The sequence below is a fragment of the Impatiens glandulifera genome, unplaced genomic scaffold (assembly GCF_907164915.1).
Source record: "Impatiens glandulifera unplaced genomic scaffold, dImpGla2.1, whole genome shotgun sequence".
NCBI lineage: Eukaryota > Viridiplantae > Streptophyta > Magnoliopsida > Ericales > Balsaminaceae > Impatiens > Impatiens glandulifera.
This window is the reverse complement of record NW_025919878.1, coordinates 116194-135081: the sequence shown is the minus strand read 5'-3', so window position 1 is coordinate 135081 and position 18888 is coordinate 116194. Positions and strand designations below refer to the sequence as shown.

General features: G+C 33.9%; 1 protein-coding gene and 1 long non-coding RNA gene across 2 annotated transcripts; both read left to right on the top strand.

Annotated features, from left to right (window-relative positions):
* Positions 1 to 372: 372 nt before the first annotated feature.
* LOC124918587 (heat shock 70 kDa protein-like) lies at positions 373 to 17547 on the top strand. The gene is given in 4 exon segments (XM_047458663.1): positions 373 to 550; positions 553 to 843; positions 16856 to 17124; positions 17455 to 17547. Coding segments are annotated over 4 exon segments (831 nt in total).
* On the top strand, positions 3458 to 4101 carry LOC124918589. Its single transcript, XR_007097458.1, has 2 exons — positions 3458 to 3659; positions 3733 to 4101. It is a non-coding gene; the product is annotated as an uncharacterized LOC124918589 (long non-coding RNA).
* Positions 17548 to 18888: the final 1341 nt, after the last annotated feature.

Below are 18888 nucleotides of genomic sequence, written 5' to 3'. Positions count from 1 at the left end.
GAGGCAGCGACCACTTTCTTTTTCCTCCAGTAGAAACAGAATCAGAAAATAAATGCAGCAGGATGAAAGAAGAAACATGTATGCGCTTATTGGTGAAGATTACTCATATCCTCCAAATCAATCTCAAACTCCAATTACAAACCCTAAACCCTAGCTCTGATACCACTGTTGGGTGTGAATGCAATTGAAGTTTGGCTCAGTTCCTCTTGTTTATCGATTCCGTTGCACCACTACCTCACTAAAGGCGACAACCCTTTCACTAGCATTTAAACACCACAAAGGAATTTGACCTCTGCCTCCCACCAAGAGAGTAATATCTATTTATATTATTAGGTCAAGTCCAGTAAGTGGGTTACTAGAGATTGGGCCATAATGTTAGGCCGACCAATACCCAACAAGGTTGTTGCCTACGGTGCTATAGTTCAAGCTGTCATTTTGATTCTTATAGACGTCACTCCCCTCTCGCTTAGATTGGAAACAAGTGGAGGCATAATGTTAGTTTTAATTCCTAGGAACACTAGTATTCCCACAACGATGGAGAAAACTTTTTCAGTGTTTTGATTAAAGTTTACGAAGGAGAGAGATCCTTCACGATAGACAATAACTTTCTAGGAAAATTCAAGCTTTTAGGAATCCCCCCTACTCCTACCTATGTTTCTCAAATAACTATATGTTTTGACATCGACGAGAACGGGATCCTGAATGTTTCAGCAAAGGTAGAGAATTTCAGAGAGAAGAGTATGATAACGATGACAAATGAGAAATGGAGGTTATGTGTAGAAGATATAGAGAAGATGATGCAAGAGGCAGAGAAGTACAAGTTGGAGGAGGACGAGATACAGTGTATGAGTATCACGCAGAGGCGTACTTCGGCTATGAAAGATGAACAACTTCTTCCTTAGACTACAAACCATTTACAAGACTCTGATTCTGATGACAACTTGAGTTCTCTTCAAAGCAAACGCAAGAGTTATTCTTACAATTAACTCGTGAATGCAGATGAGTGTGGGGGAGAAGATGAATGATTTTGGGAACAACTTATAAGGAAGTTGATTTCTTATAATTATATTGCTTCTCTTTTATATTTGCATTATTGATCATGATTCATTGCTTCACTAAATTCAGTTGAGTTAATTTTATAATGTTTTTCTTAGACCATCTCCAACCCAAAAACTCATTCTCAAACCTAAAATGCAGTAAACGTTACATCAAACAATAATCATCTCCAACCCAAAAATTTATTTCCAAACTCAAAAGAATATTCTTAGAATATTCCTTTCTTACACTAACTTTTTATTCTTATTAATATTATCTATATATTTATCAACTTTACATAATTAACAAAAATCTTTTCTCATTCATTTAATAAAATTAATTATATATCAGTAATTCATAAACAACAAGATAATTAAATAATACATTTAAATAAACAAACATTATTAATAAAAAAAGACTTGGTACACGTACAATTAACACAAACAATGTATCAATTTAAGTATATTATAATTTAATGATTTAATTATACATTTAAAAAACATTATAGCTTTTTATCTTAAAAGTAAAAAAAACAAGTTGAAGGACCAATTTGTATTATAAATATCTAAAGTTATATAACAAAATAAATTAAGAGACATTTTTAAAAAATGGGAAAAATGAGGGAATGAATAGTGCCAACGCATATTTGCATTGACATGAAGAGAGAGAAGCAAGAAAACACATTTTGCATTTAGGAATGGTTTCGGTTGGAGGAAGAAAGGGCATGCATAATGGGATTTGTGTACCGTTGAAGATGGTCTTACTTAGTAAATATGATCATTTTCTTACTTAAGTATCCAATTTTCAAAATATAGAGTTCCACACAACAATATGATCTCACATATAAAAAACTTAGAATTAGAAGGTTACATTTTTTCAAAATTACCATATTGGCCCTACATATAAAATAATTCCTTCTGACCATAACAACCTCCCTTTAAGGCGAGGACATTAGTAAACTTTTCTTAACCAATTGGAGTCGAAAATAGTTTTTCAAGACCTTGAAGTTATTCTCTACAACTTCTCCATCAACTCATGCAATTCAATGTCAGAGTGGGTACTTTTAACTCATTAAGTCCTCCCAAAGTCAATTCAACTCGTCTTCATTTCTCAGTTGGAAGATGGTACACATCTACACTGTGTTTGAGCATGCTGATGTTTGTTATGCCACTGCATCCGATTATAATAATTCTTCTCAAATTACCTTTAACCTTATGATTTTCCCGACTCTCACCCGAAACAATTGTTGTTAACCTTATCTTGTACCAAATACACAAATATTATCACAATACAACTAAATGATAATAAGAAAAACAATCGTTTATTAAAAAAATAAAATGATGAAAATCATTGATTGTTCTGAGGCCTTTGAGATTCATAGTTCCCTTAAAACAGTTTCACTGTCTCCCATTTGTGCTGGAGATTTTCTATCGGTGGTTGTTTCTCAGGGTACAATGAAACATGCAATGGTTTAGCACATGAATAACCAACGAACTTGACAAAATTACCTAAATCCAATCACCGGATTTCAAACAAAAATAGTCGAGTCAGGAAACTCAAAAAAACAATCACAAAGATAAGAATAAACTTTTAACATTATAGAGTGAGAAATGATAAGATAATGTGTAGAAATATATTGGAGTGAAAGGATATATATAGCTAGAAAGTAAACTCTAAAACCATTTACCAATTATTTAATTCAACGACCATTAATCATTCATCCAATTCCTAGGGGAAATTTGAGTAAATGACCTCAAAGATGAGGTTATTTGAGGTGGTGGCAAAATATAATTTTAATTGCGTTCGTGGTCTTTTATTTTTTTTTACGAAATTGCCCTTTTCGCGAAACGCGAAGGGGCTTAGCGTTTCGCGAAGTGGATTAGGTTTAGTATAAATACTGTAATTTTTTATTTTCTTTCTCTCTCTTCACTTGTTCTATCTTTCATGGCGATGGCGGCGGCTACGACGACGGAGGCTGCGGGGCGGCGGTTCAATTCATACAGATTTACAAGATCTTTATTTCAAACCCTAGCCTAAATAGATTTATGTTTTTATTTACATAATTTTTATAAATCCTAACCCTAAACCTATTTTGCATGCAGGTCTTCGATTCTAAGGATTTGAAGGTCGAAGAAGATGTTCATGTTTCCATTTTCTTCATTTCAAACTCTTCTATTTAACCTGTACTTATTTGGTTGATATTGGTTCATATTTGTTATTTGGTTCATATTTGTGGGTTCATATTTGTTATTTGGTTCATATTGGTTCATATTTGAGCATTTCGTTAAGTGGTTCATTAATGAATTTTGCATATAATCTTGGATCATATGAGTTCCGTTTCAGGGAAGATTCGCTAAGGACTTATCGTTTTGTTAAGGACTTACCGTTTCGCTAAGTGTTTAGCATTTCGCTAAGTGCTTAACATTTCGCTAAGTGCTTAGCATTTCGCTAAGTGCTTAGCATTTCGCTAAGTGCTTAGCTTTTCGCGAAATGCTAAGCACTTAGCGAAACGGTTCTTGTCTGTCTTCATCACAGGTGAGACTGAGCTCAGGATTCTTAAAGGCTCCAGTTAGAGCCAGGAACCCTTTGATGGTTGCAAAAGACTTAGGTGGAAAGTTTACATGGTATGTATCATGTATGTATGTAATGTAAGAAAATAAGAATATAATTGAAATTTATTTTTTTGATTGATTGTAGTTTCGAGAGGGATTGGCTACGGAAAGATCTGAACGTGATTGGGTTTGGGTTGATCGGATGGTTAGCACCTTCCAGTATTCCGGCGATCAACGGACTCTTTCCAGCATTGGGACTGAGCAATTAAAATATATTTCTGTTTCTTTCTAATATTAATATACATAAAAAAGTAAACAAATAGGTTAGGGCTGGTTACTTGGCACTTGGGATTGTTCTTGGCATTGACTTTTGGACAAATTGGATTCAAGGGCATGACTGAAGATTACTTCAGTAAATAAATAAATTAATTCTAATTAAGAAAATAATAATTTGTAAAAAGTGAACTACTTTCTTTGGTATTTGTTAATGAATGTTTAAGCTACTTTTGTTTCATTTCTTTCTATACCATTTCATTTATGCATCAAATTAAAATATAACAATTTCTCTACAAATGAACATTTGATTTATGCAAAAGTAAAAAAAACAAACAAATATTTTCTATACCATTTCATTTATGCATCAAATTAAAACATAACCATAGCAAACATTTTCTATACCATTTCATTTATGCATCAAATTAAAACATAACCATTTCTCTACAAATGAGCATTTGATTTATGAAAAAAGTAAAAAAACAAACAAACATTTTCTATACCATTTCATTTATGCATCAAATTAAAACATAACCATTTCTCTATAAATGAGATAAATGTAAGCAAATGGACTAAAAAAAACCTAATTGACAAAAAAATTCTAAAAATAATTGTGTTGAGCTTATCATTAACATTAAAATCACTCGTATCTTACCGTGGAGTATTCGAGCGAAATGTAAGGCATGGTGCTCAGATGTGAATTATTTGTGAAATTTAATCCAATAAAATTCAAACCAAATTTAAATGTGAAATAATGGTGAAATTTAATTCAAATGAAATTCATACTAAATTCAAATATAAATTAATGGTGAACTTTAATCCAAATAATATTTACACTAAATTTAAATGTGAATTAACGTGAAATTAAATCCAAACGAAATTCACTCCAAATTCAAATTTATTTAAGGTGAAATTTAATTCAAATGAAAATGAATTTGTTAATTGTTGCAATTAACATTAATGTCTTAATGAGACAATCAACAAATTTTCTTAATTGCTATTGTAACTACAAAATACTTATTGTTATAACCTATTTAACTTTCATTCTCCTAATTAACATGAAATGTCAATATAATGAAGAGGCAAACAAGGCTAGGAATGGGAAATTTGAGTAAATGACCTCAAAGATGAGGTTATTTGACCTGGTGGCAAAATATGATTTTAATTGCGTTCGTGGTCTTTTTTTTAAACTAAGAGGCGAGGAAACAATCATTCATGAGTTGCCTCACCGAAATTGAATTGAGATGAGTAAACAAAATAGAACTTAGAAAAATTGACGTACTTTTAGCACTATTGTAAGAATCACCACTTTGTTTAATTCTTAAGAAATTAAGAAAACATATTTTAATAAATCTTTTTGGGCTCGGTGCTTGGTTATGTGTGGGAAAATGCATCATCATTGTGACTCACATGTCCGTTCAAATGAACATTCTCTAATCCGAAACAAATTTGGCTATTATAATTTTCACATTACATGTTACACATTTTATTTTGTTTAAATTTAAACTAAGAACCTAACCTATTTTCTCTTCTAAAGGATTTTACCTAGGCCTTAGTCTGGGATCTAGAGGGAACATGTTCTTTTCCTTCCTAAAATACATCTATATTGTGACATTCAGTAACTAAAGATTTCTATTATGTTTAGTTGGGTTACCTACCTCGTAAGTGACTCGTAAGTGACAGATAGATACCGAAAACTGATAAACAATTCAGGTCAAAAAAGACATAAACTTACAATGCGTCCAAATTTTGATATTAGTATATCAAAAATTTAGAAATAATGTGAGAATCATTCTCAATTTTTTTATATATTTTTTGGACACATAGAGAATAGTTATGGACACTACAAGTTAGGCTACATGAGGTAAAATATCAAACAATCCCTAAAAACGTTTTTGAGTACCTTGTAAAAATATAAAGCTGAATCGTTTTCTAATTTATTATTTTTCAAATTTTAAAAATATGTTTAAGGCCCAAATATCAAAACTTCCAAACAAATAGGACCTAAGTCCTAAAATGGACCGACTGGTTCACACGCGGACTACGGTTCTGACCAAACCGGACTGGTGAACTTCAAAAGTCAACAAAATTAAATAAAAATCCAGAGGTCTTCTTCTCCAAAGGATTCACACATTTTGATTTTTTTTATACCAAATCAACCACAACTAGCCTCGATTCTTCTTGAATTCATCATCAATTGTTTTTTTGATTCACACCAAATAAGAACGATCAAATTCAGTACTAGATAACCATTAACCATCAAAATGAAATTTCAAAATCTTATTCAAAGAATTATGACAAAACGGAATTAATGTTAAGCAACTTGATGAGTGTGAGTTTAAGCATTAATTGTCAGAAAATTGAAAGTTGTAGGCATTTATTATTGTTAGTGTATATAATATAATAATATATTATATTGTTATATTATTATATTATATAATATATTATATTATATTCTTATATTGTCTTTTATACCATTAGGATATATTTAATTGTTAATGGGTTTGGGCCTGTATTTATAAGCAATTTAGGGTTCTAGGCTAATTACTACTATATAAGGATTGTTTGTAAAGGTTGAATACACAACACTTAAGATTTTCAAAGACTTTTCTTCTTTAGCAAATATGTATTTTCCAGAGTTTCATATCTTCATAGATGTTCTTAGAAAGATCCAATAGTCAAAGCCAACATCTGGTATCAGAGCTAGATTGAAGAACATGTCGTCAACAAGATCAACCAAAGATGCGGCGACAATGAAGATTGGAAGAGAAGGGAACGTAACGCTCTCCTATCCGTTACTCACGAAGAGTAACTACTCGGTGTGGGCATTGAAGATGCAGATAAACTTATAAGCACAAGGAGTGTGGGAAGTCGTGATGCTCGAAAATGTCGACGAACGGATGGATAGAATGGCTCTCGCCGCCATCTATCAAGCACTCCCTGAGGACGTCCTTCTCATGGTGGCTGAGAAGATTCCGCCAAGCTAGCGTGGGAGACGCTAAAGATAATGCATGTTGGAGTGGATAGAGTCAAGGAGGCAAAAGTGCAAACATTGAAGACAAAATTTGAGGCGATTCGTATGAAGAATGAGGAATCGGTGGATAATTTCGCCATGAAATTGACATCCACTGTGACTGGTATCCGCTTGTTGGGAGAGAAGGTGGAAGAGATCTCCGTCGTCAAAAAATTCCTTAGAGCCTTACCACAAACATACATGCATATCGTTACAGCGATCGAGCAATTTGGTGACCTCAAGAATATGACCGTCGAAGAGATCGTCGGTCGTCTCAAAGTCCACGAGGAGAGACTTCGCGGCTATGAAGACCAAGAGGAGGAGCACCTGTTGCTCACGCATGATGAATGGATGTCACGAATGAAGAAAAACGAAGAAGCCGATTTTTCTTCTGGATCGTCAAGTCGCAACGGCAACGGTGGAGATAATCGATGTCGTGGGAAAGAGCAAGGTCAAGGGAGAGGTTGTGCAGAAAGCTCACCTCGACAAGAAGATATCAAGCCCCGCAAAGACAAGAGCATAGTGAAGTGTTACGCTTGTCAAAAGTATGGGCACTATGCGTCTAAGTGCCCTAACAATAGGTTTGACGATGAGGCAAACCTCACTGGCTTCTATGACGAGGAGCCAATATTAATGTTTGTTGAGGGAGACGAGAAGACAACACTTGAAGAGTTCATGCAGGAACCGTCCAAGTTGGAACCAGAGGTGGTGCTGTTCAATGAAGAGAAAGTCATGGAGAAACTCCTCGTAAGTGGCGATGAAGGTAATCACACCGATGTGTGGTACCTTGACAATGGAGCAAGCAACCATATGACGGGCCATCGAGAGAAGCTCAATGAGCTCGATGAGAAAATTACCGGAAATGTGGAGTTCAAAGACGGAAGCAAGGCGCACAAGTTTCTTAATTAACTTGCGGAAAAAACTATGTAAGCAGAGAAGCCGTGTTTGAGGAGGAGAAGAAGTGGGAGTGGAGCAACGACAACAGCAAGCTCGTACAAAATTCCGTGGAGTTCGGAATCCTACGAGATGTCTACGCGGAGGCACCACTGGTAGAGATGGATCTTGATGAATTGTTGTTTCTCACCACCGACGGGCCAACAACATATCACGAGGCGGTAGTCGAAGAGTCGTGGAATGAGACCATGAACAAAGAGCTCGAGTCTATCAGGAAGAATAAGACATGGAAGCTCACCGACTTACCACCCGCTCACAAGACCATTGAGTTAAAGTGGGTTTTCAAGTTTAAAAGAGACAGCAAAGGCAATATTCTCAAGCACAAAGCGAGATTGGTAGCAAAAGGCTATGTGCAGAAGCAAGGCATTGAGTTAGAGGAGACATTTGCACCGGTGGCGAAACTTGACACAATTAGGTTAATTCTTGCCATCGCAGCTCACCGTGGATGGGAGATTCACCATTTGGATGTCAAATCAGCATTTCTCAATGGTGACATCGAAGAAGAAGTCTATGTTGCCCAACCTGAAGGCTTCATCATCAAGAATAAAGAGCACAAGGTGTATAGGTTATACAAGGCTCTCTACGGACTACGTCAAGCACCAAGGGCCTGGAACACTTGCCTCAACAAGAGAATGATGAGTCTTGGTTTCGTGAAGTGTTCTCAAGAGTAGGTTGTGTACAGGAGAAACCATGGAGAAGAAATACTCATTGTTGGCGTATACGTCGACGACTTGATTGTGACAGGATCAAGCATCAAGGGTGTTGAGGAGTTCAAAAAACAGATGATGAAGGAGTTCGAGATGAGTGATCTCGGCTACTCTCGTACTATCTTGGTATCAATGTGGACTAGAAGATAGATAGCATCGAGGTGAAACAGGAAACTTATGCGAAGAAGGTGTTGAAATAGTTTGCAATGGAGGATTGTAACTCGAGTAAGTATCCAATGGAAGAAAAGTTGCAGCTCGGAAAGGATGTGGAAGGAAGCATAGTGGATCTGAAGGAGTATAGGTGTATCATCAGGTGTCTCAGGTACTTGAGCACACTCGACCCGATATGTCCTATGTAGTTGGCATAGTGAGTCGATACATGGAGAAGCCTACCACTCTACACCAACAGACAGTAAAACACATTCTTTGTTACGTGAAGGGAACGACGAGTTATGGGATTTAGTTAAGAAGAGGACGAGAAGTTGAAGAACTCGTTGGTTTTACTAACAGCGACCTAGCTGGTGACACATACGACAAAAAAAGTACTGGAGGGATGGTGTTTTATCTCAACGGGAATCTGATCACGTGGCAATCTCATAAGCAACGAACTATTGCTTTATCTTCATGTGAGGCGGAGTTTATGGCAGCTACTACAGCGTCGAGCCAAGGACTTTGGCTAAGAAACTTGTTGAACGAGGTGCTCGGATGAAAACCGAGGCTGGTAACCCTCTATGTTGACAACAAGTCCGCAATAGCATTAATGAAGAACCCAGTGTTTCATGGACGTAGAAAACACATCGACACTCGGTTCTATTTTATCCGTGAATGCGTCGAGAATCGACAGATCGTTGTAGAGTTCGTAAGTACTAGAGAGCAGCGTGCATACATTCTCACTAAGGCACTAGCAAGAGTCAAATTTGCAGAGATGCGAGAGCTGTTTGGCGTGAAGAATCTTGAACCAAATCAAGCTTATGAGGGAGATTGTGAGTTTAAGCATTGATTGTGAGAAAATTGAAAGTTGTAGGCCTTTTTTATTGTTAGTGTATATAATATAATAATATTTTATATTGATATATAATATAATATATTATATTCTTATATTGTCTTTTATACTATTAGGATATATTTAATTATTAATGGGCTTGGGCCTGTATGTATAAGCAATTTAGGGTTCTAGGCTAATTACTACTATATAAGGATTGTTTGTAAAGGTTGAATACACAACACTTAAGATTTTCAAAGACTTTTTCTTCTTTAGCAAATATCTATTTTCCAGAGTTTCATATCTTCATAGCTGTTCTTAGAAAGATCCAATAGTCAAAGCCAACAATGAGATCGATTTATAAAGCCACAAACAAGCTCCTCAAGTGATTTAGAAGCTATCCACACCGATTAGAACGTCTAATTCGTCATGTGAAGCGTACCAGAAGTTCACCAAAGTAATGTAAGAGATGACCGGAATTTATTTAAATCTCTAAATGCCATTACAACAGGCCAATTCCTATCTAAATATACACAAAATCATTTAAACACGAGGATGAGGGGATAACTCTAACCAACAAATAAGGAAAATTCACAAAACCTACACAACTTTCAACAGTCAATCACTCTTTATTACACTTAAGATTTACCTTCACTAATAGCTTCCAACGGATTATACAATGATTCTAGATCATCTCCTTCAAACTTACGTTTGTACGAGACGAAATAAAAATTTTAGAATAAATTCAAAATTAAAAAATTGTATTAGGTTGATTAAATCGATTCCAATCCAGCAAATAGTTTTAAGATCGTTCCTAGATCATGTTAGAGAAATAAAATTGAATAATAGTGACGAAATGATACATTTATGAACACAAGTGTATAAAATTGAATTTCAGTTGATAACTCGGATTACATGTTGAATATAACTTATAAATGATCTTATTTCCTAGACGCTTTAGGAAACTTTTTGTAGATCTAGATCAATATTTTGATCACTTCTCTAAGCTTTGAGAATTTTTTGGCGAGCTTTGAATTGGAAATCTCCTAATTCTATCTGGCTCCCTCTCTAACTACATCTCTAACTAATGATAACTAATATTACAAGTCTATTTAAACAACATAAAAATAGTAATTGACGTTGTTGAGTGACGTTGTTGAGTTAGATTCAATTGATATATAATGTAAGAAAATAAGAAATGGAAATGACCGACTATTGAAATTAATCTGGGCACAACATATTCATGTGTTCAAGTATGGAAGCACATCCATCTTGAAATCGTAGTCAACGATGAGGGTAACAGGACAATATCCTCCTACGTTGCATTCACGGATACAAAGTAGTTGATAGACGATGGAGCTAAGAATGAGGAATCTATGAACTCCATAACACTACTTTTGGTAAGTTCTGCTGAAAAATTATAAAATTCTTCTAATTTTATGATTTCATTACAAATATAATTTTCAAATAATATTTATGATTTAGATGCGAAAAGATTGATTGGTAGGAGGTTCAGTTATCTATTGGTGCAAAGTGATACCAAGTATTGTTCATTCAAGGTGATTTTTGAGTTAAAAGACATGTTGATTATTTCAAGCTAAGAATACTTTTATAAACCCTAAACTCTAAATTCTTTTATAAAGTAGAAGAAGAGTTGGAAGGGAAAACCTTGTAATTTTCAATAAGATGAAAATATTTAAATACAACCAAATGACTAGATAGTGAAACTAAAAAATAGGAAAATACATGAGCATGATCTCCAAGAAACCACCCACTACATTAATAATTAATTAATCAACCACAAACTAAAACTAAAATGCAAAAATAATGGGAAATAACAGCAGCTCCAAAAAAAACTTGGACACTCCTCCTTGTTTGAGTTGTTGTAGATGCCAAGTTTCTCCCTTTTGAACTCGAACTTGCTCCTCTGTAAGGCCTTGTTGAACATATCTGCTAACTGAAGTTCAGTCTTACATTATTTCAGCTTAATTAATATCTCATCAATTCTTTGCGTGATTTACATGCAAGGAAATAAGTCATATATCCTAAATTTATCATCTCAAAAGAAATTTTCATATCCCTTTTAAACTCATATAAAGAGATGACAACAAAATTTATTTCATCACCTTTGACATAAATAGTATTTCACTTCGACTTTTTTTTAAGTCCAACTCCATTAAATGCTTATCAATTCTACTATACCAGGTCCTTGAAGTCTGTTTCAGTCCATACAAGGGTTTCATAAATAAGTAGACTTTATCTTCAATCTCTTTCGTAACAAATCTTTCAGGTTGCTCAATATATATATCCTTTCAAGGATTTCATTAAGAAATGCAGATTTAACATTTAACTGGTACACTTTCCAGCCCTTTTGAGCGGCCAAAGCAAGTAGCAATCTAATGATATCTAATCTAGCTAAAGGAGAAATGTATAAGAAAATGAAAACCAAAGATCTAAGCATACCCTTTAACAACAAGACTTTCTTTATGCTTGTTAATGAAGTCATTTGCTTCAACTTAGTTCTGAACACCCACTTCACTCCTATCACCTTTATGTCCTTTGGCCTCTTTACAAGCCTCAAAGTATGATTCTTCTCGATTATAGTGATATTCTCTTTAATTGCAGTACTTCATTTTTTATTCCTTTCAACTTCCCAATAATCTACAAGCTCAAAGACTGCAACATTGTAACTCTGGTAAATATCAGAGAACAATCTTATGCCCCTCACGGTTCATCATCCACCAACTCTTCTTCATTTAGCTAAAGAAATGGAGTTAGTTCTACTTATGCCTAATTCCATTTTTCATTCTCCATAAGTGCACATCTCGACATATTAGAATCTTTCTAGTTTGAGGCTGAAAAATTCGATAAGTCTTTAAAATTATGTTGTACCCCATAAAGATTCCTACTTTAGCCTTTTTGTCTAGCTTATCTCCTTTAGTCTGTGGTACATAATAAAAAACATAAACACCTAAATACCTTAGGTTTTTCACAGAAGGTTTGTAACCATACCATGTTTCAAAGGGTGTTCTTCCTTCTATAACCCTGGTTAGTAGCCTATTGAGTAGAAAGACTGTAGTGTTTGCAACATTTGCCTAATACTCATTTTGAAAAGTCTTTCTTATGAAGCATACACATTGCCATCTCCATGATGGTGTGATTCTTCCTCTCACTCACTCCATTTTTCTAAGGAGTATATGGAGTTTTCAATAGGTGTTCAATCACAACTTCTTCATAGAACTGATTGAATTATTCTGAGGTGTATTCCTAGTCATTATCAGATCTCAAGCCCTGAATTTGGCATCCACTTTGAGCTTCTATCCACTTTTTGAATCTCAAAAACTCACCAGCAACTTCAGACTTGAATTTGAGAAAATAGATCCAACACATTCTTGTATAGTTATCAATGAAAACTATGTAATACTTGCTTCTATTTAGTGAAGGGGTTTTATGAGGCCCATCAAAATCTGTGTGGATCAATTTTAGCCTCTTAGTGGCTCCTTAAGTTTCTTGGTTGAAAGGAATTCTTGATTGCTTCCCTAATTGACAAGCCTTGCATTCTAGCAAGTTAGTTTCTAATTGAGGCAGACACTTTACAAACTCTTTCTTCTATAAATTCAGCACTACATTATGATGGACATGATCCATCATTTATGCCAAATCTCAGATTGAGATATTGTAGCTGAATAGGTTGTTTTCTCCTCTTTTAGTGGATCTAGCTCAAAACTTTTCCCCTTCATGCTGACTTTGAATACATTCACCAATCTGTATTTTTTATTATGCACTCTTTGCCCTCAAAGATCACCTTTCAGCCTCTTTCGAGTAGGTGACCAACACTTAATAAATTATGATTGATGTCAAGCACAAATGACACATCTTTAATCAACTTTGTGCATGAGGAACTAACTGCATATCGCCATAGTCTTTTTTTCCTTTGACTTCAAAGTACTCTCCATTGTCAATCTTGACTTTGGAGTTGAATGATGTGTCTAGTTCCTTGAAGAGGCCTCGATCAAATCTCATGTGATTGTTGCATCCACTATCCACTAACTAGTTATAACTTGAGTTATTTGTTGCAAAACAAGTTGCCACAAAGAACTGATCCTCATAATCTGCAACTTGAGCCACATTTTTCTAAAGGTTCACTTGAGTAACATCCTTTTGTAGTAGATTACTTTTGCAAATCTTCTAGTGATGTCCATATGACACATCTCACACTACACATCCTTCTCTAGCATCTAAAAGGTGCATGACCTTTCTTCTCACAATATTTTTTTTTTTGGGAAATTCTTCTCACAATATTTACAAGGAGGAAAATGAAGTCTAGAACGTCTACTTGTATTTGGAGAAGTTGAACCTTCACTTTCCTTTTTACTTTTCTAGATCTTCTTCCCTTTTCAATTTGACTTGATTGTACTTTCGCTAACAATGCTCCTTCTATAAACCCCTCATTCCACATCAATCTTCTATGTTCTTGTTCCTGCAAGGCATTCAAGATTTTCAGCAAGATTGACTTTTGATAGGTCATTAGTGTTATCCAATGAGTAAATGGTAGGCTCAAACCTTTCAGGAATAGTTACCAATACCTTTTAAACCAATCTAGAATCATGAAATTTAGTGCCAAGCAATCTTAACTTGTTGGCAATTGTGAGTAATTTGTTAGAGTACTCCTTGATGGTCTCTGAATCCTTCATCTTCACCATCTCGAATTCCCAGATTAAATTGAGGGCATGCATTCCCCTAATCTTTTCATTTCCTTCATTCAATTCTCTTCTTTGAGGAAAAATCAGACCTTGAATGAGATGACTTTATGGTCATTATCATGATGAAAATCTCAGTTCACAACAACAAACATAGTACTCCTTGTCTTTTTCTCCTTGTGATTCTTTATCTTTGCTAGTGTTGGGTTAACTTTTAATTATGATACTTCATACTCCTCAATAATTTCCTAAAGATCACTTACCTCCAAATGAGCCTCCATTCAAGCAGCCCATACATAGTAATTGTTACAATTGAACACATGTGGTGCTCATGATGTAAAGGGTATATCTGAATCCTATGGAAAAACATAGATGTCTTGGTGGTTTTTTCTGACTCACAAGTCCCTCAAGAAGATTTCTCTGATACTAGTTTGTTGGTTATTTCAAGCTAATAATATTTATTTTTAAATAGAAGAAGAGATGGAAGGGAAAATCCTTGTAATTTTCATTAAGTTGAAATCATTTAAATACAAACAAATGACTAGATAATTGAGCTAAAAATTGGGGAAATACGTGTGCATGATCTCCTAAAAACCACTCACCCACACAAACTAAAACTGAAATATTAAAAATAAGGGGAAATAACAGAAGCTCCAAGCAAACTTTAACGAACAAACCAATGATCTTTATCAACTACAAAGGTGAGAACCAGTTCTGCACGGAGGAAATATCTTTTATAGAAATAATGAAGATGACCCGTGAAAAACATTATCAAAACAATAAAATTTTGGTAACTCAAGTTCTCCTTTCTAGCAGAGTATCTGGACACTAAGCATCAACGAAAGACTGGCATTGTCATTGAAGAAAATCCTAAAAATAAGAAAAGATGCCTTTCAAATGGTGAAAACCACAATTGGAAATGGAAGAGGGGTACTATTCTGGCACGATCCTTGGCTGGATAATATTCTCATTATATTCAAAGAAGAAATGCAAGGAAACAGAGTTAGAAGAGAATACAGCAAGTACTCATTTAGAGACGTATATGAAGGTAGATGTGATTCACTTTTGAGGCGTATTCCAGAAGGTGATAGAATCCTAAATCTAATGAGGCAAAAGAAACTCAATGAAAATAATGATGAAATAAGTTGGAAAACAGAAAGCAATGAGAAGTTTATTACAGGAAAGGCATGGGAAATTGTTAGAACAAGAGGACAGGAGGTAGATTGGCATAATGTGGTATGGTCTCCAAAGATTATTCCTCGTCACCAATTTATTCTCTGGCTGGTATACAGGAAAAGGTTGACAACAAAAGACAGAATTCGAAAATATATAAACATTCCTGATATCAACTGTGTCCTATGTTCGGGAGTTGTGGAAAACATAAACCATTTATTTGGGGAATGCTCTTTTGTAATACAAATCTGGAGGATGTATGCTGCAAACATGAACATCATCAACTTTCCAAGAAAATGGGAAAAAATCCAAGAGTGGATGAAGAATAAAGCAAAAGGAAGATCCTTCTATGTAAGTATGTTGAAATGTTATTTTGGAGCAGTAATCTACAATATCTGGAAAGAAAGAAATTCAAGAACTTACAATGGAAGAAGTAGAACTGCTGAAGATATTTGGAGAGATATAACTTCAGATGGAAATGCACTTATTCAATCCTGGAGAGGAATCGAAAGGAATGAAGAGAATAGAAAGCTCTGCCATATATGGGATATTTCGTTTGAGAAGGTCACAAGTAGAGTAAAAGTAAAAACGCTGTAGGCGCTAATTGATTATTGTTATTGTCTGTAATTCAATTATTGTTTCATTGTCAAATCTAGAAATTGTCTAAATCTGATCTTAAACTTTTGTATTTTTTTCCCACTTTTGGGTTTTTTTAATGAAATGGCATTAAGCTGTTTTCCCCAAAAAAAAAAAAAAGTTCTCCTTTCTAAATGGTGTAGACCGCGATTTTGAGAAAACATTTCTATCAAAAATAAATGTCTTTTAAGTATGATTAGATTTGATTCGAGATATTATATTTTACTAGGCTAAATGATATTGAACTATTAGTGAAACCTTGGGTAAAGAAAGATTCATCTACCTCATATTTTCTGCATCTTTTTCTTTATATATATTATGTAAAAAGAAAAATGATTTCTTACTTTAGATTTTTCTACCTTTTTATTTATATATATTCTATAAAATTCTTTCACCTTTTCACTTAACATACTTCTTATTAGTTTTTATTCATAAATTTGATTTTTACTATTCTTATGGCAATGAAAAAAACAACACACTTTATAAAATGAATTTTGAAGATGTTTTTATAAGAATTGTTGCATATATACACCTGTTTGTTTCGTTTTCAGATAAAGCATGAACAGATCTAATCCCGAAATGAATGAAAGAAATATTATAGTCGATGACGTGAAATTCTATGTCGAACACAATTCCCGATGATTTAACTGGTATATGAGTACCAAGGATTTCTCTTTTCTGTTTCATCGCCAAATAGAATTTAAAAATTGATAGATGGATTTAAGAGCTGTATTCATGATTATAATGAATGAGAAGGGAAGGTTAACAAAGGAGGAGATAGACAAGTTGTTACAAACAACAGAGAAGTACAGAGAGCCGAGGACTTGGAGCACAAAAGAGGAGTGGAGACACAGCTGAGGACTATGCTTACAAAATGAGGAGCAAAGTCAAGAAGATGAGGTATAAGTTGACATATGGTGACAAGAAGAAGATAGATGATACAATAGAGGAAGCATATATACAATTGGACGACAATGAAATGGCAACCAAGGCAGATGTGTTTGAGGAAAAGCTGAAAGAGATAAAAAGGGTGTGCAACCCCATTACTGGTTTTGGGGAACCCAGAATGAGGAAGTTAATTGATTATATATTGCTGCTGGTGTTGGGTTCATTTATCTTCCTTTTTTTTAGTTTGAATTGGGTATTTTTATTATAACCCAGCTGATGTTACTCTACTAATTAAATGTAAAAACAGCAAAAGACATAATAAGAAGATTCCTACTGCAAGTAACCATGAAAATGAATGTCAGTAAGTAGTAGAAAACAAGCATTACTTGAGAACTATTTATTTTTCATCTCAAGAAGGAACCCTAACTAGGATAGCTGTAAGTCCTATTATTGAAGCACCATATTAGGACCACTTTTCATTGCAGCACTTTTCATCTTCGTCCTATATTAGGACAATTGATATGAAGTTTTCAAATTTTAGAATTCCACACAACAACTTGATCCCACAATTCCAGAAAAAACAGAATTAGAGGGGGATGCAGTCTTTCAAAATTACTATCATGGCCCTGCATAAAAAATAATCCCACCCAGTCCCAGTCCGAACAATAATGGTCCTTGAGGATGATGGCCATTAGTAATCTTTGCGTACCCAATTGGAGTCACAACAGTTGTGCATGTTGTTGAACATAAACTTCTACAACTTTTCTTCCACTCATACAATTCAAACTCAGTGAGGCAACAAGGACACGATAAGTCACCAAAAGCCCATTCAACTCGTCTCCACTTGAACACTTCTCAGTTTGAAGATGATACACATCTGCACCATGTTCAAACATGCTGAAGTTAAGTATGCCCTTGCATCCGCCTATAACCCATAATTCCTCTCCAATTACCTGCAGCCCTTCGATCTGGCCGCCTCTCACCCGATGCAACTCGGTCCACTCATCCGTCCTTACATTATACTCCAAAACCGCATCCTCTCCCTGGCCGAAGTGACCACTGATGAATACCCGATGGCATTGTGAAGCCACAATGGAATACTTTGAACTAATTAAAATCCATGGAATTCGAATATGCTCTAATGTTTCATTTACTGGTCTCATAGAAGAGAAAAGAAAAGTTGGAGAAAGTAAAAAGAAAATTGAATATTAAAATAAAATATATATATATATATATATATATATATATATATATTTATACCAGTTATGTTGTTTTAATAAATGAGACAGTAAAGACAGGTTCACTCATATCCATAGGCCATGGTAGTTGTTGATATAAAATTTCACATTTAATGAAACTTACCGGACCAGTATCTTAATACTTTAATTTATCAATTAAAAATTATTTACTTTATTTTTATTAAATTTAAATACTAAATAATATTTTAATAATTAAAACAAAAATAACCTATATTATATTTTATTTTTTTTATTAAATAATAATTTTTGACTACTAAAAAAGTTTTGAGAACCTTAAGATAATGATGACTCATGATTTAGTTTAATCTTATTCTACGCTTTAAATTTAAACGGGATTGAATGTTATGTTAGTTCTCTTTAATTCAAATATATATATATTTATTATTGTTTCAATATTATTATATTTTTATTTGATTTTAGGTTTGGAGCTTGATTTTTGTTTAAGACTTATTTGATTCTTTGAATTATTTAAAGATTGAGTTATATGATTTATCCTTTAGAATTTGTTTGTTGTTATAAATTTTATAAAATTTGTAGGTTATATAAAAAATACATTATTTGTTAAAAAGGTATTTGAGATTTGTATGATAAATTATTAAAATATTTAAAATATAAATTTAATAAAATAAATAAAGTAAATATATTTTAATATTTTAATTAATAAATTGAATTATTGATATTAGTGTGATTTGTTAAAATTAAAATAAATAAATAAA